This window comes from Rhamphochromis sp. 'chilingali' (assembly GCF_963969265.1).
Source record: "Rhamphochromis sp. 'chilingali' genome assembly, chromosome: 5".
Taxonomy (NCBI): domain Eukaryota; kingdom Metazoa; phylum Chordata; class Actinopteri; order Cichliformes; family Cichlidae; genus Rhamphochromis; species Rhamphochromis sp. 'chilingali'.
In genome coordinates this window covers 17,151,465-17,174,955 of record NC_137932.1, presented here as the reverse complement: position 1 = coordinate 17,174,955, position 23,491 = coordinate 17,151,465, and the positions used below count along the sequence as shown (strand labels likewise).

The 23,491-nt window shown below is 39.1% G+C and overlaps 2 protein-coding genes across 4 annotated transcripts in view; one reads left to right on the top strand and one right to left on the bottom strand.

Annotated features, from left to right (window-relative positions):
- Window positions 1-1,138: 1,138 nt before the first annotated feature.
- Window positions 1,139-9,319, bottom strand: LOC308396562 (acyl-coenzyme A thioesterase 1-like). 3 transcript variants are annotated; one of them, XM_080881967.1, is made up of 4 exons: window positions 8,752-9,319; window positions 3,449-3,964; window positions 3,176-3,378; window positions 1,139-2,324 (listed from the first exon to the last, which is right to left on the bottom strand). In XM_080881967.1, the coding sequence occupies exons 2-4, from the start codon at window positions 3,903-3,905 to the stop codon at window positions 1,737-1,739; spliced, it is 1,248 nt and encodes a 415-aa protein (XP_080738093.1). In that variant the 5' UTR covers window positions 3,906-3,964; window positions 8,752-9,319; the 3' UTR covers window positions 1,139-1,736. The 3 variants fall into 3 exon arrangements, with proteins under 3 accessions (XP_080738093.1, XP_080738092.1, XP_080738094.1); XM_080881966.1 differs by lacking the exon at window positions 8,752-9,319 and adding an exon at window positions 4,975-5,045; XM_080881968.1 differs by lacking the exon at window positions 8,752-9,319 and adding an exon at window positions 4,953-4,986.
- Window positions 8,142-23,491, top strand: part of susd6 (sushi domain containing 6) — a 31,516-nt gene continuing 16,166 nt past the window's right edge. The window contains exons 1-2 of the mRNA XM_080881969.1: window positions 8,142-8,393; window positions 15,007-15,192. Coding sequence (XP_080738095.1) covers window positions 15,048-15,192 — 145 coding nt within the window. The 5' untranslated portion in view covers window positions 8,142-8,393; window positions 15,007-15,047. The remainder of the gene's footprint in view (window positions 8,394-15,006; window positions 15,193-23,491) is intronic.

The following is a 23,491-nucleotide window of genomic DNA, read 5'->3' as shown; positions in this document are numbered from 1 at the left end:
GGGGAGCCTGCAACTGAATATTTAACAACGTGAGGTGCAAGACTGAAGAGGAGAGCCCTCCTCTTCATGTAGCACCGAGAAACTCCACTTAATCTTATGAATGACAAGCAGCATGGAGGAAGAGGAGCCTGGCTGATACCGAGAAATAAAGGTAACGGATGGCTACATTCCTAATAGGCTGTTAAATCACAAAAAAAAAATACTTTAAGGAAATACTTCATTACATTACTTCACCTTAAAAGTCGTGTTTCTAAGCACTTTATAAACCTTTATATTGGTCAAAAGGCGGGATTAAGGATTAAAATTCAAAAACAAGGGTAGGTTTAACTTCACTCTCTTTTCACACTGACCCTGTTGTCTTGGTCAGTCTGTACTCTCATGGGAGCTTGCGACATTCCTCTCATGGTTGCTGAAAATACCAAAAATAACCCCGTACCAGAGGACATTTCATGGATCACTTAGCATTTTAATTAATAATGGACTTTCTTTTGGAAAATACCATGAAAAAAATGTTTAAATGTAGAATTAGTGCCATTTAAATACACTCCATGTTTTCCTGTTTGTTAAATAAGATGACATCCTATTACACAGAAAATCCACATTTTCATGTGATCAAAATATCAGTGAGGGACATATGTCTGTATGTTTTTCCCAGCTTTCGAATAAGACTCCCTTCTCTGGTGCAGTGTACTCTCGGATCCTTGCTCAGATCATCACAGTATATACACATTCTTGAAACAGGCATGGAAATAAAACCAGCACAGCAGGATTTATAATAGTATTTACATATTTGCTTTTGCTTTATTATAGGTTATATTGTACATGACAACAAATTTCTTTCATTTTTTGGGCAAACATCAAATATTTTTTACAAAGATCACTTTTTTCAGCTTTCTTAAAATACAGAATTATTCCAGTCCCTATACAATTTAAATATCAAATACTGCTAGATAAGTGCCAGAAAGATAAAACAAGATTAAAGACGCTTAACTATTGGTTTTCAGTAGGTGATTCCATAACATGCTACCGTTTTGATAGTTTTCCACTCAAGCTGAAGTTACAAACTGCTCCATGCATTTTCACCAGTTCAGATGCCCAAAAATCTGGCACCAGCACCACATATTTACCCCCCCCCCCCCCCCCCCCCCTTTTTTTTTTTTTTTTTTTTTTTTGCTATACAACATTAAACACTAAATAAGTTACAAATAGCACAAAAGCAGAACTGGTTCTGTACCAACATCATGTCAGTGGAGAAGTTATCATATGTAGGTTATTTTATAGGTAGACATTTTGTCAAGTAACTGCAGGAAAAGTCCAAGTGTCTTCTACTTTTGTGAGATACTTCAACAAAACAATCAAGTTTGAGCTGATGGCTGTGGCTTATGACGTAGACCACTACTCAGACCTTGAGTCTGCATCAAGAAGTGGGGATGACACTAAATTCAACACCCTACCCCAACAAAACTCTGTAGTGCTCTTTATGTGCAGTCCCTTTACATTTCCTTCCCATGACAAGACAAAATCTCAGATTCTTTTTACTATAGACGATTTTTTGCTACAAGCCCGTGTCCTACTGAAAAAAACTCATCTGAAACCAAACGATTGTTGGAGTGTTTCCGATGCAGAACACTAGACGGTTAATGGAGTTCTCACAATTTTACTAATTAGAAAATACAGGCACTGGTAACCATTTCTAAGAACAACCATTCAGAGATGCTCGATGGATTAATACAGTATCAAGTGCTCTTGTTGCCCAAGTGGGTCTTGAAGAACTCCTGGACTCTTTCCCACAGGTCCAGCTGAGCCTCAGAGTGGGCTTTTGGCTCCCCACCAAACACCACAACACTCCCTACAGCTGGATGAAAGCCAGATGAACAATAAGGCATGTACGGCACATCCAGAAAGTGACCAGCTTTTGGATAAGTAACAACCTCGTAGGATTTTTTGCCATGCTTTTTCAAAATTTCAGCAGCCTGACTGGCAAAAAACGTGCTGTTCCAGTTGTGGTCATCTTCAGAAGCAGCAAACAGGAAATGGCAGGTGGCTCGTTCAATTGGAATCAAAGACGCCCTGTTCTTGCCCTTGGTGGGGTCTGGTAAGGCGTCACGTATATCTACAAGCCCAGACTCTGTGAATTTCACATTCTCCATGACAGGGGGCAGTGGCGGGAATACAATGTCTTTGTAGTGTAAAGGAAGCACAGTGTTTGCATTACAGGCATTAATACAGACAGTCGCTGAGATCCCAGAGAGAAAAGATGACATGCTCAAAGCCAAGGCACCACTATGAGAGATTGATATGACGCCAATCCCAGGACCTTTCACCTGAATCAAGAGGTTTTATGTTAGTTACATTTTTTAAAGTAACAGGTGCACATCTGCTAATACAGTGCAGATCACAAATTGATGGACACTAGCATTTCTTTGTTCTTTAGGCTCAGCTTCAGTTAGAATGGGTTTACTTCAAAAAAGAAAGATATGCGAAAAGAGGAGAAAAGGGAGCAGCTCATATTGTTATCCGTTCAAGATGCTGGGAGTTCTGCAATGACTGAGAGACATTTAATTGTGCAGTAGAGGACAACAACCTTGTTATATATATCCAATGTGACCAAAGAGGGAGATTATCCTTAGCTGCACAAGTCAATCGACTCATTTTAGTTCAAGAAATATGAGAACAGGGTGTTGTATGCTCACTAGGACTAACAAAGTGTTTGCTGTTGTTTCCATGTCTGACAAATACTTTCTTTAAAATATAAAACTAAATTTTGCTTGTCTTTGTGTGTTTCTACTCAATTACTTTTGAACCCCTAAACATTTTGTAATGTTATCGAACTATTACTACCACAGATCATTACACCTTGCTGTAAACCTCCAAAATCAAAATTACTTATGGCCAATTAACTATTTCAACTAAAGAAAAAATGACAAAAAGCTTGTAATATTTTAAGACTTAAGAAATATAGAGGTTTCATCATTAATCCATGATGGTGATATCAGAAGAAAAGCCAGCAGGTGGCAACATTGACACACTAGACACAAATATAGGCCTCTATCTCAAATCCACTTCAAATGCAGATGTTTGAGCAATATTTTCACAACCTTCACATACATAAGATGCATAACATTGAATTACTTCTAATAAATATGTCCTTTGCTGTTTGCTCTTCAATACTAACCTCTTGCCGCTTCCTCAGATATGTGACCGCCTCCTCGAAATATTCCAAATCCAGGTTTTTAGGGTTTTTTGGGAGATCCTGGTAACGAAAATAAGCCAGTGCCAGAACAACAAAGCCTTTACTTGCCAAGAGGCTGGATCTGGGTTCAGTGAGACCTCCACCAAAAGTGTACAAATCTACAATTCCTGGGAATGGGCCATTTCCTAAAGGGGGGGACAGTTAATGTTGACTTGATACCTAATTTTGTGAATAATTTGTTAAAATCCTACTAACCTGGTGGTATGAAGAGGACACCTCGTATTCTGCCCTCTTGTAAAGGTATTCTCTTCATCCCCTCAATCATGTATCCTCTCTCATTAGATTCAGATGCTAAAACCTCGCCAGTCTCTCCATTAAGAGCCTCCAGGGCCATGCGTGTTGGGCTGAGCACATCCTTCTTCATGAGTTTAGTGTGTGGTGCGTCTGGTGCCAGGGCCCAAAACAAACCCATGGGCTCCACGCCGGTGTAACTACCACCCAGAGAGGGTGTGCGGAAGACATCCACCTGACCACTTTCATCTGCTTTGTACAGGGCAGAGGCTTTGAAAGTGACACCTTTGTCATCAACCAGTCTGGACCTCAGCTCCACTGGTTTGTGAGGAGTGAGTCCCTCTACTTTTACCTGCACCATCTTGTCAAAGAAGCTGCGAACACTAGGGAGAATTTTCAAGCGGATCTGTGATTGCACCATTTCAGCTGTTTAAGATGGGAACGGTTGTTTCACTGTAGCCTGGAATCGTGTCACTGCACCTGTCAAGGCAATTGAGAATTAAGTCAATGTAACTGCTTTCACCTAGAAATCACTTTTATGGGTTAACATCATCATTTACAATAGAAATATTCACAAAACAACAAAAAAAAGAGATAAATTTTAAGAAAAACTATTTATACCACAATACGAAACCTAACTGGGCTCATGAGATATATCACAAATCTCATTTTGCATTTAAGCAGCCTATGCATGGTGCCTAGGTGGAAGATAAAAGACAGTCTGTATTCAGCAAGAGGCCTTGAACATAGCCATTGCTCCAGTTTAGATAATTTATTTTGGAGATTGACTACAACAACCAAACAAGGACCGAAGCTGTGAAGTTAAATTGGAAAAACAACAAATGTAGATATAACTACTAAACTTATGATTATCTGTACACTTGCTTTTCATATATATGTAAATTAAAATAGCAATATACCCGGTATAGAATTTGGAGAATACGTGGGGTATTGTAGGATGTGTTCTCTCCAGCCTTGTTGGTGAGCCTTGTACATTAGAATGACGGCATTGACACAAGACCACAAATGAAATTTAAGAATAAAATGGATAAATTTAAGTGAAAGTAACCAAATGAACACTATAATGTACACGTTATTATTAAAATTAACCTTTTACGCACAATAAGAGAGTGACGAGTCACATTGGCACAGTTATCAGGGGACACTATGGTCTGTCACACTTTCTAGCTAAAGTGTTTAAGTAAGAAATGGTTTGATGGTCATCAGTTGATGGGAAAGGCTGGTGTCACGCTGAGATTGAGCAGCCACACGGCGTCACACAGTAATGTTTAACTGGGTGAAAGGTCAAGAAATTCTTTCGTTTTCTCCGGTTGACAAAACAACAAGGGTAGAAAACACAAACAAGCTAACTTGAGTTGCTTTCATTGTTTGGGCTAGCTATAGTTGTGGGCAACCAACAGGCTAAAACCAGGTCAAAATGTTTATATTAATATCAGAATTAACACACCCCCTCTCCAGTCTGACCGTACCTGTCCAACCTTGAAGCTTTAATGTACAAAATCGACGCTAATAACGGAAGTAGCACTGTCCAAGTAGAAAGCAAGCGGAAGCAGCCACTTATAAAAACGGGGGCGTCGGGGGTACGATTTAAGATCACCTGTAGCTTTGTCGTGTTTGTATTGCGTTAGTGTAACACTCTTTTTTACCCTGGTTTTCTAAATATGCCTTTCAAAATGTCAAAAGTGAGAGACATTTTTATTTCATGACAGTTTGAGAAGAATTGTTATCACCACCACCCCCACCATCCGCAATGTAACCGTCCATAATATTTTGAACCAGGTGATCTGTCAAAAAGCGATCGTCTGCGCGTGATTTCTAATGTTTCTATACGATTTTATGCCTAATGTATTTGCTTATGTTGGTAACCTGTAGTCAACTGGAATTACAAAGGGTTTATATAAAAATAACAAAATTGCCTGTTTTGCAAGTGTGTTCATGAGTCTACGTTATTGTACCTACTCAGTTTTCTACAGTATAATCAGTTCAATCATTTTTGGCTACTTAAAATATCCTTACAGAAAATTTATGTTAAATTTGTCGCAATTTCTGCTGCACATTCATTCACATAGACGTTCACATTCACATACAGTTTTAATGTCAGTTCCTGTTTTTATATGGATAAATAAAAGATACATACTTACACTTTAAAATCATTCATGAGAAATATGTCTGAGATTTCCTTGACAGATTATGGGGCAACTCATTTATATAACTAAATACCAGTAATCATCCATTTTTATCACGACACTAGAATGTAAATGAGTGTAAATTAACACATTTCTAATGATAAAGTAATTTATACGGAGATCTTTCTTTTTTTTCAGCAAATATCATGAAGTAAAATACCTATACATGTAGGTAAGTAGTCGATGGAGCCACTAGATGTCAGCACTAGTACAGACTTCTAATGCACAGTCTCACTCAAAGATAATACAGGCTACTTTACATATAGCCTGGGTCTTCTGTAGAAGACTAGCACTTTTTATATATACATATATCTTAACACAGAATAGACATTTGCATCCAGAGCATGCCCCAGTCTTATCTGTGTGAACACAAATCCAGAACAGAACATGATAAGTCATATCTCATTTACTTATCTAATGTATTTCAATGTAGAGCGAGAGATATTAGTTGTTAAACCACCTTAGTGCATACATTTAAATTTTTATGAACAAAGCGGTTGGACAGTGGGTGTCCCGCTTCTTGTTTCTCTACTGGGTATGAGTTTCTTTACAAGACTCAGTGGCATGTCTAGGTGTCAAACTGGAGTCTTAACATAATCCTATAACTGGCTGACCTTTACTTGGGCCTCTGTTATCAGGGAGATTTCTTCTCAGGGAGAGGAGAAGAGAAAGGAAACTTTTATGGAAAGAGGGGAAATTAAAACATGACAAAGGTGTGAGTAGGGATTAGGACGGCATCCAAATTTAAGCAAAACTGGAAAGGGTAAATTTTAAAAATGTGTTTTAAAAGCTATGCAGACACAACACGTTGGCAAAACATTAAACAGTCGTCAAAATTAGTGATCTCTTATTGGACTCTGAGGGATTTAAAAGGAAATTATTCACGTGACTCGAATGGATTTAAGAGGATAAGAGAGATTACTGTATGATAGGGATGAAATTAAACTCACATTAAAGATAATTCTGGTTAATATCATCCAATTTAAAATCACTCAGTGAGACCTTATTTGGTTTCCATGACTTCTTTATCGGTATTTCTTTTTTTTTTCTCTTTAGGACAACCATTCTTTAAAAGTGGATGACAGAATTGGTTAAATGTTTTTTGATCTATCGGCAGTGATGTTTGCAAGCAATTGATCAACTTTCTTATGGTAAGCTCTAGTAACATAAGGGGTTTAAAAGGAGTGACTACCCTCTTTCATCCATATTTGCAGTAAAACTTCATGATCTGCAGAGCTGAGTGACGTTACAGTGATGTGTAAACTGCATTTAGCTATAATGAGAAATCTCAAAGATCTCACATTTCTCCTCTAAGCGAATGAAAGCAAAAATTTTCCCACTCGTTTCCTGCCTTCTTCTACAGGCATATTGCATAAAGGCAGACATTTAGATCATGTGTCTATTTATGCATTGCCTCCTCAGTTTAAGAACCAGCCATCTGAGTTAATACACACTGGGATGTTCTTTCACTGTAGCATCAAAACCAATAAAAAAAATCACATCAAAAGATCTAATGACACACTCACAGAGGCACCAACCAAGGCATTGTTGGTTGCCTCTGCAGAAATCATCGGGAAAATTATTCATTAGATATAAACCCTGGGAGATAATTCAAATACTAATACATTTACATAATCTCACACTTTACCTGTGATATAATGGTAATGTCCAGAATGTATTTGTTTTTAAAGCATGGTTGATGTATATAGAGTATATTAACCTCAGTAAAGGGGAGACAGACAGGCACTAGCATTCTGTTAAAGAGATCATCAGAAAGAGCAAACCTTTAAATTAACAAATAAATTAAAAAACACCTATGCATGAAAAAAGTATAATAATTCAAACATGAAAAATGCAAGGCGCACACAAATAAAGAATCTATTAACATGTCCACAACCCCTCTGGACTATTCTTTTCTATTCTTAGCATTTTAGATTCTGTGGAAACACAGGAACATCACATTATTCCATTCTTCCCTAATTCATGTAATAACGTTAAATGTTAATTGACAAATAGTATGTTATAAAATTAGATATTATATACTAGATATATTGTAGAATGTTAACAAAATGAAAAATCTTTACAGTCATTTTTACAGTATTTTACTGTCATCTCATAAAGCATAACTGATAAACAGGTGAATATTATTTTCGATTATTACTAATTCTCTGATAATATTTGGCTTTTTATCTCTTGAAGCTGATATCTCGGGATATCAGATATTTATTAACCCAAATCTGTTGGCGAGCATACTCATACGACTTTATAAAAACTACATGCAACTGTAGCATACTGTTAAGCATTTGCATTTTTATTGTCCTTTTGTTTGATTTTTTTTTTAGTGATTCTTTTGTTTCCCCTCACCAAAACTCTGCGCTTTTATTTTGAAATCCAGCCCAGTGACTTGACAACCCATGGATCCGCCCTTTTTTTTTTTTACAGAGGTAGCCATGGACACCGCGCGAGAGCGAGTCAGCCCCGTAGAGTTCTCACAGCGAGTGTTTCCGCTCACCTAAAATAAAGAGCTGGCTGAGTCGAGGACAGGGGACGAGCGGAGCGGCACTGACGGAACTTGACGCCGAGGACGTCGTATTTTTATATTTCTATACTCAGGTCCGAGCGTCTCCATTTATACAGTCCTTAATGCCTCGAATGTGAATGTAAGAGAGGAGGGCTCGCCGCCGCTGGTAACCTTTACGTTGGTGAGTCTTGAACGTATTTTCGCCAGCTAAGCACACACAGGCCACACGAGAGCTCTTGGTCTTCTCTCTTCTGTCTCTGTCTTTCTTTCTGTCTCTCTCTGCCCGTCAGTATTTGGTCATTACATAATAATTATAATAATAACCAGGAAAAGCGTAACCAATCTTAGGGTCACGCTTACTAACTCGTTAGTGTAAGTAATTAGTTTGATCTTTTTCCTTTTATTTTTGTTTAACAAACGAGGTCGATTATTAAACTAAGCTAGCGTATGATAAACGTAGTTACTGTTTGGCTAAATGTCATATTTTTTTTCTCTGACGGTCTCTTGGATATAAGTTTGAATCTGTGGAAATATCTCACCTTGACTTGTCAGATACAGTGAAACAAAGAGCAAATTGTCTGTGGTAGCTGGTGAGTCCCGTCTAACAGTTACCCACTGTAACAACGTTACAGCTGGTCATGTGAACAAAAAAAGGAACGAGGAAGCAAGAAGTCTGCTTGTATTGTGTTGTTTATGGTGCATACATAAGAGGCTGAGTCGGTGAAGAACCGGGTACATCCAGGTGTATTGCTTGTTTGAATCGTGTTGTTTTCTCTTTTTATTCAGCTTTTTTTTTTTTGTTCCCGTGGCATTGGCAGCCCACCACACTCTTTGTTTAAATACCTCACTGTACAGTTGCACGTGTTGAAGCGTGTGACTGCCGTAGGACTGCTAAAAAGAGCCAGCTGACCACATTTGATACAGTTGCAGAGATGCATCTTTGAGCTATTATTTGTCTGTGTGTGTGTGTGTGTGTGTGTGTGTGTGTGTGTGTGTGTGTGTGTGTGTGTGTGTTTGCGCTGGGGGGGTCTCTCATTCCCAGCAGTGCAGTTTCCCACCCCACGCTTTTGTTCCAGTAAAACTTTTTTTTTGAGTCGTTTCCTGTTACTAGGGAAAGGGTAAGATGTGACACTTGACCCAAAGCGGAGAGCAGGGAAGTTCAGATGTGAACTGTTGTGTTTATACCGAAGATCAGAGTCTGGGAAGTATTCAGGTTCAATTTCCTATTGTGGTCTCTTGATAATACAAGGCTGAGAAATGTTTTGATCCGATCTCTGTGCGCCACCTTCTTATTGTTTTGGTCGTTTCATAACATATACCGTATACAGTAGCCCTTTATTTAAGCTCCGATTTTCAGCCCAGTTATCATATTTTGTAATCATTTTTACCTTTCTATTTTTGTTTTAATAGAAATACAGCATTTCATATCATGTAGACATCCCAGACTTTTTAAACATGCACCAAAGTTTTTGTCTTTTTCAAAAGATTTTGTTTTTTATTAATATGTTTCAGTTATGTGCAAAACATTTTTATCACGCTAGTTAAATGATTTACTCTAACATGTGTACAACATGCTGTGAATAGCACTTTCCTGCCTACTGGCTACTTTATTGAGCAGGTCAAGGTTCAACAGTAAGTTGTTTGTGCCCATCCCTCGCTCGGTTTGCTCTTTAGAAATCCAGCTTACAGCTTCCATCTGCTGTCAGCTCATGTTTTATGTGAAAAGACTTCAATACATTCACTAATATGATGGGCTTATTGCCCCAAAATTTCCCAATATTTCATAATGCTGTCACTCCTGCTAGTTGTTGTTCAGCGATACCCAAATGTTTGCGTCTAATTCCTAGAGCTTATTTTTGTTGGATAGGTTTTTTTCAACAGAATTAAGGCGTGAGATGAAAGGCTGTTTTTCTTTGCTGAACTCACTCATGTTCTTAATTTATTTATTTATTTCCCCCATTGTTTAGACTGACTAGTTTTGTTTTCATGCATTGTACAAGCCTTAGCATCCGCAGAATAATGGATATACAATGTGAAGCTTTAATGGTTCTTAGTTTAAAGGACATTATGTAACTGCAGTGAAATTTTTATAACTCCGGGCCCTGAGTTTGGGGGCGTTTTCTGTTTTGACAACATACCTAGAGAAAACACATTGTGAGTATAAATGAGAGTACTGCTTTTGCCTTAAATCCTTTCCTCATCTTTCACCACTATCATATTTCCCCCTTTTCCCCTTGTTTCTTCTTCTTTCTCTCCTTCATCTTTCTCTGTGTCTCTCTCTCTTTCCTTGCGGCAGTACAGAGGGATGCTGAGGCACTGTGGGGTTTAACACTATCGTACTTAATAACAAAGGGTCCTTTCTCTTCTGCCATGCAGAGCCCCGTTTCTGGGCTCCCTTCATAGGCCCACGTAGGCTCTACCAGCAGCAGCAGTAGCATGGAGGGCTATCGGATGGAAATCTCCTCTGGGCTGTTTCTTTGGCGCACTGAGTCCTCTCTGTTCCCGGACACATGCCTGTGCTGCTGCTCTCTCCTTGGCTCCCTTTGCATTCCAGGAGCCTCGGGCAGCTGAAAAACTGCAGTAGCAGTCTGCTGACTGCCTGGTTGGCTCATTGGTGTCTCAAGTGGAGAGTTACATAGTTTTTTCCCCCAAAGTTCAAGACTACACACTCTGAAAATGTGTTTATGTTTTTAAAACCTCAACTTCTTTAATGTGCTAGACCTAAGTATGGCCTACAGATGTAACACATGGAATGAGATAAACGACCAAGAAATGTCCAAATGACTTATGAAGTGCAGTTTTAAACTTGAGGGATGTCATGATCCAGTTTTTTCCATTTGATAGCCATTCCTTGGTTTTGGGTATCTGCTAAGACAGAGTACTTATCCAGGTCCAGTGTTAAATTACCACACTTTTTTTCCTCACACTGAAAAAGAGACTGGGAATCATCCTTTTATTGGGCTTTACACAAAGATTTTATTTTCTAATGTTGTAAAATAAAACTTGATGGATGAATTTGTTGAAGAATATAAACTTACCTAATTGGTATTTTTTTTAGTAAAGTAATGCATAAAAGAACAGACCAAAAACAACTGAAGTTACAATTTTATATATCTTTTTTGCCAACATCTCATTTCCACTCAATTAAAGAGAAAGTCATGGTAGTTTCTAGTTTATTTAGGGCTTTTTTTTTCCGTCTTTTTTTTTTTTTTTGCCTCTTTGTACACACACAATGCGGAACTGACAAGAGATAGCTGAAGTGAAATATTAATCTAGTTCACAGTGTGTTGCTGTAAGTGTAATAAAAGCTTACTGAAACAACATCCTTCTAGTTTCTACTTTATATAATGTCTCTCCCAGCACAGATAACGAGAGCAAAACTAAAAGGGAGAGAAGACAAAAAACATTTCGTTGTCTGAGCTTTTCACTTGACCACAGTTTGCACGTAATGAAAAACATATAAAGAAAAGCTGTCAGTTTAGCAGGCATGAAATACATCCAAATCGCTTGCTCTTTTGCTGTTAGCTCTTTTCAGCTCTGCTGCTGTCGCATGGCGACATAAACATAGAACAACAGTTAAAAGATTTGAATAGATTGGTGCAGAGACTGGGAAGTTGTCACTGATATGCGATCCAGCTTTACAAGTCAATATCTGATTACAATATTGGATCGTTGCATCCTTAGTCTTCTTAATCAGACTTTGTGGTGCAGATTGAAAATTTTGGTCAATAGACTTCCTTGTCTATTAACTTAATGGCAAGCTAGAACTGCCCGTACCAGTTTTGTTGGTTGGCTGTTCTTGCCACTTCCTGTCCTCCTGCCTCAGAATGCTGTTACAGTATTGTTTACTGTATCTCATTTTTATGGGGGGTTGGTATGTTTTCTGAAACTCACACAGTTTTTTCCTTTTAGTTGCCTTTTTGTTGGTATATATAATTTGATAGTGATATTTAGTATAATAGTATAATGTAAAGTAGTTATACTCTAATAATTCATTTAGAAGTCAACCATTTATATTGGTTTGATTTCTAATATTTGCTATCTTTAAAGACACTGTACTTTAGTTTCGGTCTCAATTGCTTTGTTAGTACTGTGCAGCTTCTGGCAGGAAGTGTTTTTGTGTGCAGGTTGATTAAAAAAAAAGGTGTTTCAGGAAACTTGAGGTTGAAAATAGAAGCACATTCTATAATGTGATGTTTCAAGCTTAACATCTTTTGCTGCATTTGACAGGAAACCCACACATTTGCAAGGCAGGTTGACATCCAGACTTAAAGTATTCCTGTGCTTTTAGCTGTCAACCTGCCTGCTCTGTTATTAATCAATTAAATATGTGAACATAAAGTCAGTGCATTAGAAGATGTGCAAAAATTCCTTTCATGTTGTGAAAATGTCTTGTTATAGCTAATTGGAAGCTGTGCTTTTTAGGATACCCTAGAACAGACTTAATGACTTTCTCCTTTTTCAGACTCTCTTGTGTGAAAGCAATTAAGCTAATTCTGCTTTAGTTTTCACTTTGTAGACATTCTGGCTGGTCAATACTATGCCCTCAGCTTTTTCAGGAGGTCAGTCCTGCATTTTAAATGCAGCCCTAAGCAGTTATTTAAACCTCAACAATTGCAGTTTTTTGTCTTTCCTTTGTGCATTTTGTCCTTGATACTTCTAAAATTGACATTCATCTGTCAAAAAGATAATGAAGGGCCTCTATATAACCCGACAATAGCAGCCAGCATGGACAAATGAGAAAGCATCTATGGATCAAATGGCTGGCACAGATCCATTGCATGTGCTTTTGACTAGCTGCCCTTTGGCTCAATGCAGTGCCCAGACTGTCCTGCCAAAATTGACTTACGTCACTGTTTCCCACTGGCTTGCGCCACAGTCAGGTATGACTCTTCATCCCACTCTTAGGGGCATCAGAAAGATGGCAGGCAGTGGGTGGGCTGCTTTCCCTTGTTTGTGTTGGAAATTTGGAATATAGCCCTGTCCAGAGCACTCAAATGCTAAAACACAGGCGATTAGAAATACAATGTTGAAGTTAATTAGAACCTATCTAATCACCTTGATGCAGAAAGCACACTAAAAACACATGACTCTCATTGACTTCTTAGTGAAGCAATGAGGAAGCAGCTATATTTTAATTAAACTGTCATATCTGCATCCTGTACCTGAAAAACGTAATAAGATTCCAGTATATAGTCACTATATACTGGAATCTTATTACGTTTTTCAGTAACTGTAACTGTAAGTAACTGTAAGGACATATACACTATATTATAGTGTATATGTCCTTACAGTTACTTTCTTCTACACAGTCCAGATCATATGCTGTGTCAGTGCCAGTGGCCATCCAGCAGATCAGCAATTAAATTTGCGGCTCTCTAAGTGCAGCCATGCCATTACTGTAGGCATTAGCTTCGCAGCCTTGTGGAAATGTAATGGGCCTCTGCCTCCTCTTGAGAATATTTTGCCTGCAGGCCATCTAGTTTCCCACAGAACAGAGCCACTTCTACTTCATCCTTATCCCTCTGATGCAACATAAACAGCTCTATGTGCATCTGCATCTCATTTACGTAATGGTGTGTTGCATCGTATCACCTCAATCAACCAACAAATGCTTTTAGGAAGTTATTTAAGTTGGTATCATGGAGAGATATTGGTGGAGAGAGGATGAGGTTGTTGCTCTCTATTTGCATATTACTGTTTAAAGATGTCTCACAGTAACTCTTGATGTCCTTCATGCTTTTGTTTGCTGTCTGCCCAGAGAACTAGGTGTCTGATTTTTGCATTTGCATCTTACCTTTAAAAAAAAAAAAATTACAGCACTGATTTTGATTAAACTTTTTTATACAAGAAAAATAATCCGTAAGTATTATTTTCCGTCTCCAAGTAGTATAGGGAAAAGGAATCTGAACAGACTGATATCATTGCCAATTTACAGTATATGGTAAACAAAATATGGGAATCATTTCTGAATGCATCACCTATTGCCATTATCTTTGCATACATTTTCCATCACACTCCATTGTAGTAAACAACCAACAGTATGGAATAGAATCACAGTTGAGGTGCACACATAGCATGAAAAAATCTTTAAGAACACTGTTTATTTAGATGTATAAATAATATTATGAAATATAAATGATATCCTTACAAATGTCTGAATTTTTGCTGATGCTGACTGCTTTAACAGCACAGTAGAGTGTGAGACATGATCTTCTGGAAATTAAACTTCTTTCATGATGATGGTTTTCTTAGACAAACTCCTTTTTCCCAGTCATCTGGGTCTTTGCAAAAGTTGCAGTTGTAATCACACCCAAATTTTCTCTCTCACACACATTTTTAGCCTCTGTCTCCACCATGCCCAGCCGCCAGTGTTGCTAACTCACCAGCAAGAGTGATCTCGTTACATCATCTACAACGGACTTTAACGTCTGGTTTATTTGGTTAGATGCTGTGGCAGAGCCAAGATTAGGGATCGAGTGGAGATAAGAGGAACACTGGCTAATGCTGGAGGATCCTAATAATAGATCAAACAAATGAGGAGGAAATGGACGTAGAGTCATTCATGCAGTTATTAATATTAGGAATTCAGCTGCTGTTTAATAAGATGCAGGTCAGGGCTTCACTTTGTGACTCTGTCTTCCAGCCCGTGCACTGTGGCTATCTCTTAATTCCCTCCTGTCTCTGTGTTGCTTGTGGTTACGTAATCCTCGCTGAATGTTGATAGTAATCCGCGCTCTTCCTCCCCCCTCCTCATACCTCTCTGTCCCTTCCTGTCTGTGTGGCCTGCACAGGTTAAGCCATAGAGGACTCTCCCTGGTTGTCGGAGGAAAAGATGTGCGATGGAATGGTAGCGTTTCAGACGAGAGCCCTGTCCTCCTCTTCTTCATCCTCTACCTCCTCCTCCTCTCCAGCTCACAGGCTGGCTGCCTCCGTGCTTATCCTCCTCTTCATCCTGCTCCCTCATGGTCACGCATCAGGTAAGTCACATGCTCATGGCTTTTTGAATTCTCTGCCTTTTCTCTCACACGATACACATCAAATAAACTGTTATCTTTGCCTGTCTCTTGTGAATTGATTGAGGTTATTTTCCCCTCCTCCCACAGGTCAGTTAGATTAAATCGTCTTCCTTTACCCTTGGGTTGGTCAGGTTCAGAGCGGCAGCTAAGAGCTCAGTCCCACACGCTCTGTGAATCCATTCACTGTCCTAATGAGTCACAACAGTTTTCCTCCCCTATTGAGTGAAACAGAGAGATGCGGTCACATTTCTGTCATAAGGTTTTAATCAACCATGACATTTAGAACCCTCCGAGAGCTTTTGGCACGGCTAGACAACTTTTGTTATTGCCCCACAACAACCCTCAGATCAGGTTTGGCGTTTTACCCTGAGGTCCTACATTATTTGGGAAGTGTCAGGTTTTAAAACTGAATTCATTGTTGTCTAATGGAGGGAAATTTGGTCTTGCACGTGGTAAACAGTAACATAATACAGGAACTATAAAGCTGATGTCCTTTGTTTCCTCTAAAGAAGTGTAATGTCGATGCTGTGGACTTGCTGAACCCCTCCACTTGTGTCAGCTTTCTTTTCTCTTCCAATCTTCCAGTCCCCTCCCCCCTACATACACACAAAACGCAACCACACTCACACTCACATGCACTTTCCACACATAGCCAGCTTGTGAAATGTGCCAGATGTCCTTGCCACAGAGTGCAAGCATACTGTGTGAGCGTGTGTGTCTGTGTGTGTGTCTGTGTAAGGAGTGGTTTAAGGCTCTCAGATGTTTATATGCATTAATTGATTTTCTTCTTTAATTCCTTAAATAAATAGTGTGTTTATGAGAGTCAGAAACAGCAACAGTAGGAGTATAAAACGAGGGAGATGTGCTGTTGAGCAAGGGAGGAGGGGATTGCTAATGGCAACTGTATTATCTCTCGGTATGCCTTATGTAACACACATGACTCATGTTGAGCCCAGGGGGGCTGGTATCACGCTCACGTTCTGCGTCCAGCACACTCGCACGCATAGACTGTCTACCAATACCAACAAAAGTGTGTCCTCAAATCCCTAGCCCACGTGCTCAGGGTGCTGTAGAAGATTGTGTGTGTGCACACGCGTGTGTGTATGTAATCAAGTATTTCTGTTTGCTGTTTTGCCTCCTGTAGGGCTGAACACAGATATTCGAGCCACTTCATTCTTTTTGACACAGAAAAAGGAACCTGCGCCTTTAAGACTGTCAGTCAGCTTCTGGGAAGTCACAGCTAGTTCTCTATACTCGCAACATATATTTGAGCATAATATGAAGTGTCTTGATCCCTCCGACATACAGGAAAGAAAGCAAAACAATGCTTAGAAATGAATTAAAAGACAACATTGTGTTAATGAATCTCAACGTGAATGACTGTAATGAGTCTGTACTGCTGTTTAACTTGGTTCCAACAAAGGGTGTGCCACTAATGCTTGCCATGGCCATGTCAAATGATTCAATATTGGTATATGTGTACAAAACAATCCCTTTTTTAAATATATGGTAAATATTAACCTAAGTCTTCTATCCTCTTACTGCAAGCATATAAATGTTTGAATTAGGAGACAAATATTACTTTTTGATGAGTGTAAAACAGTCTGATTTGAGTCTGTGTTTGACCTCTGCAGTGATGCATATTATACAGTTGAAAGGATGTAGGCTCATTTAGTTGTTTATACAGCATTTCAGAGGATTGTTTTATGTAAGTAATCTTTGCATGACAATATCAGTCAGCTCAAACATAAATATAATCAATTGTGCACCCTGTCTCACATGGGATGAAGAGGACTAGTACTATTATGGTATGTAAATTGTACAAAACAGTCAACATTTTTAAAGAGAAAGCTCTTGTTTTTTGTTTTTTTTCTTTTGTAAAGAGAGACATGCTTTTGTAGGCCAACAAACAGCCTACTGTAAAATAGTCTGCTGTGTGCACTACATTTCATGGAGTTTTACCATAATTCTGAAATATGTGTGTCGTCTGTCCATTCCGTGGCCCTTCATTTGCTTCTGGAAAACAAATGTTGCACACCCTTGCTTCAGCACTAGACTTTTAAGCTCTGTAGCATTCTAGTCTTGCTGTCTTTTTAGCAAGTTGCTTGAAGGAATCTGTATAAATCAAACTAAGTGTTGAAGTTTTATAGTGATTTTGTATATACTTTTTTTCTTTCTTTTTTTTAAACTTCCACTTTTATGCAAAAAATTGTTTGTCATGCTGCAACTAGCTGTTCAGGAATGCAATGGAACATTTCAAACGCTGCTGCGTGTTAACTGATAAAAATCCAAAGGTTATTTTTAACTGTTGTAGCTCTGTAAGTTTTTTTTTTTTGTTTTTTTTTTACTTACTTCCGACCACTTCCTTACAGTACATAAGGCAGTGTTTAAGCTGACTCACAGTTCAAACGTTCAAGTGTCCTATAACACTTAATATTTTCCTCTTTGGCATTAATTAAGTCCAAATGAAGATGGCTTATGCACAAGTTTTGGGGGGGTTTTCAGTACAATATTTCAGATTTCCTTTGAGGTTTCTGGGGTATCTTTTCAATTCAAGCACCGTATTATAAATTTAAATATTTGATCACAATCACAAGGAACTTGTAATGAGCAATGAAACATTTAGAGTCTTAGCTCCTTAGTAAACAGAACTTGAAGCTCATTTCATTCTTCTTAATTGAGCCCAGATCGCACAAAGCAAGATGAACCTGATATTTATTGATGAGACTCTGGTAAACTATGTCAGGATTAAAAAAAGAGAAAGAGAATTCAGCCAAGAAAAGTCATTGGAAATAATGGTAATACGGAGGGTTGGCTGTAAACATAAGTGCCATTAGAACAAGACACGAGTTGCAGCATTTACAGCAGAAGTATGGTGTTAAATCGATAATTAGAGTCAAATTACCATAAAAGCAAAACACTCATGTTAAAGCGTTAACTTCATCATTAGCTACTGGCCGTTTCCTTTCGCTCTCCTGCTCGACATACATAATTCACACAGGTAATCCCTTGACGTGTTCCAGGGATGGAGATTGCTGTGGAAATTTCATGAATCTAAAATTTCATCACAGCCAACAGGCCTATTCCAGACTCCAGCAAACAGCAGTGTTGATGATGAATAGAAATGGATACTAGAAAATATACTATAGTCCATTTAAATAGAAGTTTACACTACAGCAGAGAGCAGCATCAGATTTCTACTTCAAGTCTGTGTAGGTTTTGTGGATATAACTCTTTTAGGAAATTTGACCTTTAGCTGATGGAGAGAGAAAATGATAGACATTAACCGTTTGAATGTGCTTTGCCTGTCTTTGGTTCCTTTAACACGTCCGGGAAAAGCTTTAAGCGCCTGTATTTTCGGCCTCATGTTCTTTCTGGAAAAGGTCAGGAGAACAATTTCTTGTAACTGCTAATACAGCCTGTTAGAAAGTAGTTGCAAAGCCTTCAGAGTCTAGGTATTTTTAAAACTGGCTATGTCTTGTCTCTTGTCATGTCTTTTATATCTGTCGTTCAGCTGTTCATTGTAAACAAGATTACCAGAAGGTTATCTTCTGGGTTAATGTAAATGGCTCTCTGGGATTTGTGTTTGTGATTGCTTCACATGATTACATTTGCGTTTATGATTCTCGACATTCTTCCCAAAGTAGCAACATACTAAACAAAACATCCTATTCATTGAAGCAGGGTGCCAGTAAACAAACATGGCTACGAAGCAGCACCTTGGGTTTTGTGTATGCAAAGGATAAATAGCATCAGTCTGGAGGATTTTCAGGGCACAGTGCAAACGCTGCTTGTTTCATGTCTTTTCTGAGTCTATCTGACATCCCACTATGCTAGCTCCACAGAGCTCAGTTCCTAATATGGTGTCAATTCCTAACAGTAAGCCTTTGTGGTTTGTTTCAGAGGAAGTGAGCCCAGACAGTGAGTCAGAAGTGAAAGAGCAAAGATGGAAGCTCAGAGGGTCTATTCACATAACTGCATGCTGCATGTTTTCTGCTCTAAATGTGTTGTGTATCAAGAGCCAGAAAGGCTATAACTTTCCCAGTCAAATAGATAAATATTGCCCCCCCCCCCCCCCCCCCCCCCCCCAAAAAAAAAAAGAAAGAAAATTATCCTCTGAAGTTGAGTTAAAGCTGTACATGAAAGCACTAGCAAGGACCAGAAACAAGCCCGCTGTGTGCTCTGTGTGGTGGTGACATTAATGTATGTTCATGTGTGAGAAAAGGAAACGGCTCTCCAGGGCTCTGGGAAAAAAAAGTATAGGATAAAGAAAGTGGTGGAGGGAAGAGGGAATGAGAGCAGGACAGGGTCCAGAGGGCTGCATGTTTAATTTCCTTTGTAATTTGTGTTTTTAACAGTCAATTGTTGTGCATTCATGGAGTAAATACATTTTTCTCTGCCTCATCAAGAGCTATTGTGCTCATAAATCCATTTTTCTTGGCATGTCATAAATCAGTCCAACCCAAGGAACTTTTTTTCTTGAAGGCTCAGTTTTAAGTCTTAAAGAACAAGACTTGACAACTCTCCTCTCTCTATAATAATGGAGAGACTCTAGTGGCTAACATAGCGTCATTGCTCTGACCACAGAGGAAAATATCTGAATGGGCCATGCCCTACTTCTTGCATCTTCAAACAGGATAAGTCTTTGAAACTTGTTGCTTTATGTAGCAACAAAATGGTGTGTGTGTGTGTGTGTGTAACAAAAAGACCACAGTGTGTGAGTCTCCTTCTACACTATTGGTTTCCAACCATCACAGAAAGTTTGCTAGATAGGCTGGGTTTACAAACAGTGCAGCCCAAGGGAGGGGGAACAATTGTTCCTATGCAATTAACTCTTCAGAAAAGCCCCCTAAAGTCCTGTTAGCAAGGCGGTTGCAGGCAGGCAGGAGTAATCCAACACACTGGCTACTGGCTCCTTACTGAAATGTGAGAACAAAGAAGGCTTTTAGCCCTCTATAGCCCAAATCACAGCAAGCTGCACCTCCCCTAGATCACCACTCAGCAATTAGGACTGCTAACTCAAGTCTGTGTGTGTATGTGACTGTGTGTAGAACACACTAGAGCCTTTTTTTTATATGATGTCTCTCTTCTTCTCTCGCTCTCCTTCTCTCTCTTCCTCTATGTGTAAAGCCAGCCATTAGCCAGGTGAGACTGGAACCCATTAGCAGCAGTCTGGTCGAATGCAGCAGCCTTTCTCTTTCATTACCTGTGTGTTTATCACTTGAGCCATCAATCTCTGCTCTCATCTTGTGTCATTTAACAGCTCTACCAACCAATCAAGCCCTAAGGGGAAACTTTAAATGCCTCACCAGACAAAGAAATACTTCATGAAAACAGATGCTGCAGTGTGGACAGGTGATGCAAGACTATCTCATTCACTTTAAAGTGTTGACCAGACAGTTCCATTACTGGTACACGTCCCAGATGGCCAGGATTATTGTTAGCTACACAGTGCTGCCTCCCAGCTTTTTGCCACTAAGCTTGTCACAATGTATGATTTACATTTTTTTCTTTAGTGTTTATCTGTATTTTAAATTTTCTTCCCATTGATTTTGGTGCAGTTTTTGGTTAACATGTATATTGTCCTGTCCTTAAGATGCTTGACTAGTCCTTTGCCATTGACAGATGTTTCATCATAAAGGTTAATGAATGTCAAACAAGGAAGTAGTGGTACAAGCGCACCACCAGTAATGTACAAAATGTACACAAAGCTGCTTTTATAACATAACCTCATTCTTACTGGTTACACCTCAGGCTGATGTAGTGTGTGTTGTGTTAAAATCTATGCAGTTATCATGATTAAAACATGCCGCTTTGTTGTTTAAAGCTTTGGTTTTGGGCCTCTTTTCAAAAACTGAGAATCATTTTGAAGCAACATTAAGGCTGTGGAGAGGAGAGGCGGTTTGTAAATTGTTTTCCAGTGAGATGTGTGTGGTTGTCTGAAGCAGCAGGCAGTCATAATGATTTCCAAAGGGCCTCATCTGAGGGACCAGCCTGCTGAGTAGAGGACATCTCTGACTAATGAGCTGCTAAATATATCCCCCAGTCTCCTGTCTTGTGTTGCTTTTGCTTCTGCTTTTTTCTTTTTGTCATTTATTCACTCAATTTTTCTTAACGTGCATTAACTCCCAATGTTTTTGCCTACCTTTGTGAATTTCTGTTTTCTGTTTCATGTTTTTTTTGTTTGTTTGTTGTTGTTGTTTTTTTGGACTTTGCATTGTCAAGCTGTCACACCTTTATGTTAATCTCTTTCTGTCGTTGACTCTTTTTTTTCTATCGAAGTTCAGTCTCCTTTTTTTTCTGCCTTGTCTTTTTTCCCTCCTGTCTCGCCTTAACTTTGATGTGTGTTTTTCAGGCATACTGAAATGGTGTGGGCTGGGTTTTTTTTCCCTCCTTTTTTTTGTATCACACCGTTAGTCAACAGCAACATCCTGTTCAAACAAGTTCATCAGCTCACACATAAGGCTCCGAGCATCCCACACACATATGCTGAATCTGCCAATGGTTGAGACATCCAAGCTGTTTCAAACTGTGAGCAATCGTCATGAGCGCACATGACGTGGGTGCATCGTGCATCGTGAATGGTTTTCTGTGTAGCAGTATGGAAGGGTAAAATGGAACTCACACTTAATCTCATGAAAATGTCGGCAGGATCAAGCATTGCTGCAAAGGTGTTATCACTACTACAAATACTCTACATGGTTTAGGGAACGAAGCTGACCAGATTAGCTTTCACTGGACTAAGACAACTTATCTGTTCTGTTGTTGACTTGGACAGCAGCAGACAGTACAAACCGGTACACTGAAGTGGAGTCTTTACACATCTGCATGGAGCCTTGCACTACATGTTTGATAATGACCTTTATCTCATCAAGATCCTAGCTTAATGGAGGAACGGAAACTCTAGCTTGCCTTGAATATATGCAATGACTTTACAGTGTGCACAATCTGACACTGAGTTAACGTCGAGAAAAGTTCAGGAATTTGGTTTTAGTGATAGGGGCCAATGATCAGCTTTCTGCTGATTTGACCAACCCCCATAATATAATTGGAAAAACAATGTTATCTTGCTTTGTAGCTCAGTTGATCTCTGACACTGTTGGCAAATAAAGCTGCACTTCCTGTTGTTGCGTGTCAATGAGGCCTTCCAACGCATCGCCATTTGAAAGCTTTTACCATGAAGCAGAACAGCGGCTACAACTCCAAAACATAGAAAGATACTTGGCTATACAGAAATGTTTTTGTCCTTTTACCTCAGCAGTACCTCTTTTAATGGTACCTATCATGTTTCAGCCAAAACTGCAAAAGTGAAGTACATTGTAGATATGTGCAGTGTATGTTCAAGCCTCAACATGTGGAGCTGTGCCGAGGCAGTGAAAATGGGAGAATAATGCACTGCCTCGCCACACAAACCCTAACTGTTACCCTAACTGTTACTTCAGCTTTACTGCAACTCTTCCTTAATCTCCAGCTTTCATTTTAAAAAATCAACTGGTTTAATAACTAAATAACTTCTCCAAAGTGCATATTGGCTGCTCAAATACAGTCACTCTCATGCAGAAAAAATGGAAAGCAAGATAAAATTTGTCTGACAGATTTACTGTTATTGAGCCAAGGGGAAGGGCTGGGCTGTACATGTGCTATCCTGCTGCATGCGTGCCGCTTGTTGTCATGGGTGGAGGTGCTGTACAGCTGTTTCTCTTTAACCAACTGAAATGCAGTTGGTTAAAGAGACTCTTATCTGATGTTCTTGCATAGAGAAATCAGAGAAATACCATCGCTTGATTTTGCACATGCTTTCAGTATTGAAAACGCTTCAGTATTATTTGTGTTTACTGTTTTGCAGGCCTGAGATGGGTTCTCACATAAAGCACATCCCCTTAGTCTCACCCTCTTGACACGGCTACTGACTTTGCAGTGAATGCATTGTACGAAACTTGGCTGTGGTCTCAGGAGAATGTCCCAATTACCAATCAGCATTTCCTGTCTATTTCTCATTATTTCGTGTTTCTTTTTCCTTCTTTTCTTTTGTCTTGTCTCATCGCTAAAACTTTAAACAGCCCATTAGTTGGAGTGTTGAGATATTTCGTGGCCAGTTGGCTTAGGTCCACTCTAATGCCCTCTGTGCTTATTACGTAATTTGTAAACAGCTCTCTGTGACAAACAGCAGCCAAATGGTGAAAGTGTTTGTTTATGCTACCCTGGAATCCATTTGGATAATTGTGTTAGCATTTACAGGAAGCCGGCTTGTGTATATCCT

Bases quoted from the DNA above. Each gene is read 5' to 3' on its own strand.
- LOC308396562 (XM_080881967.1), bottom strand. From the start codon at position 3,905: ATGGTGCAATCACAGATCCGCTTGAAAATTCTCCCTAGTGTTCGCAGC. The intron at 3,379-3,448 runs GTTAGTAGGATT...CCCCCCCTTTAG, and splicing joins TGTCCTCTTCATACCACCAG to GAAATGGCCCATTCCCAGGA. The intron at 2,325-3,175 runs GTTAGTATTGAA...CTCTTGATTCAG, and splicing joins ATCTGAGGAAGCGGCAAGAG to GTGAAAGGTCCTGGGATTGG.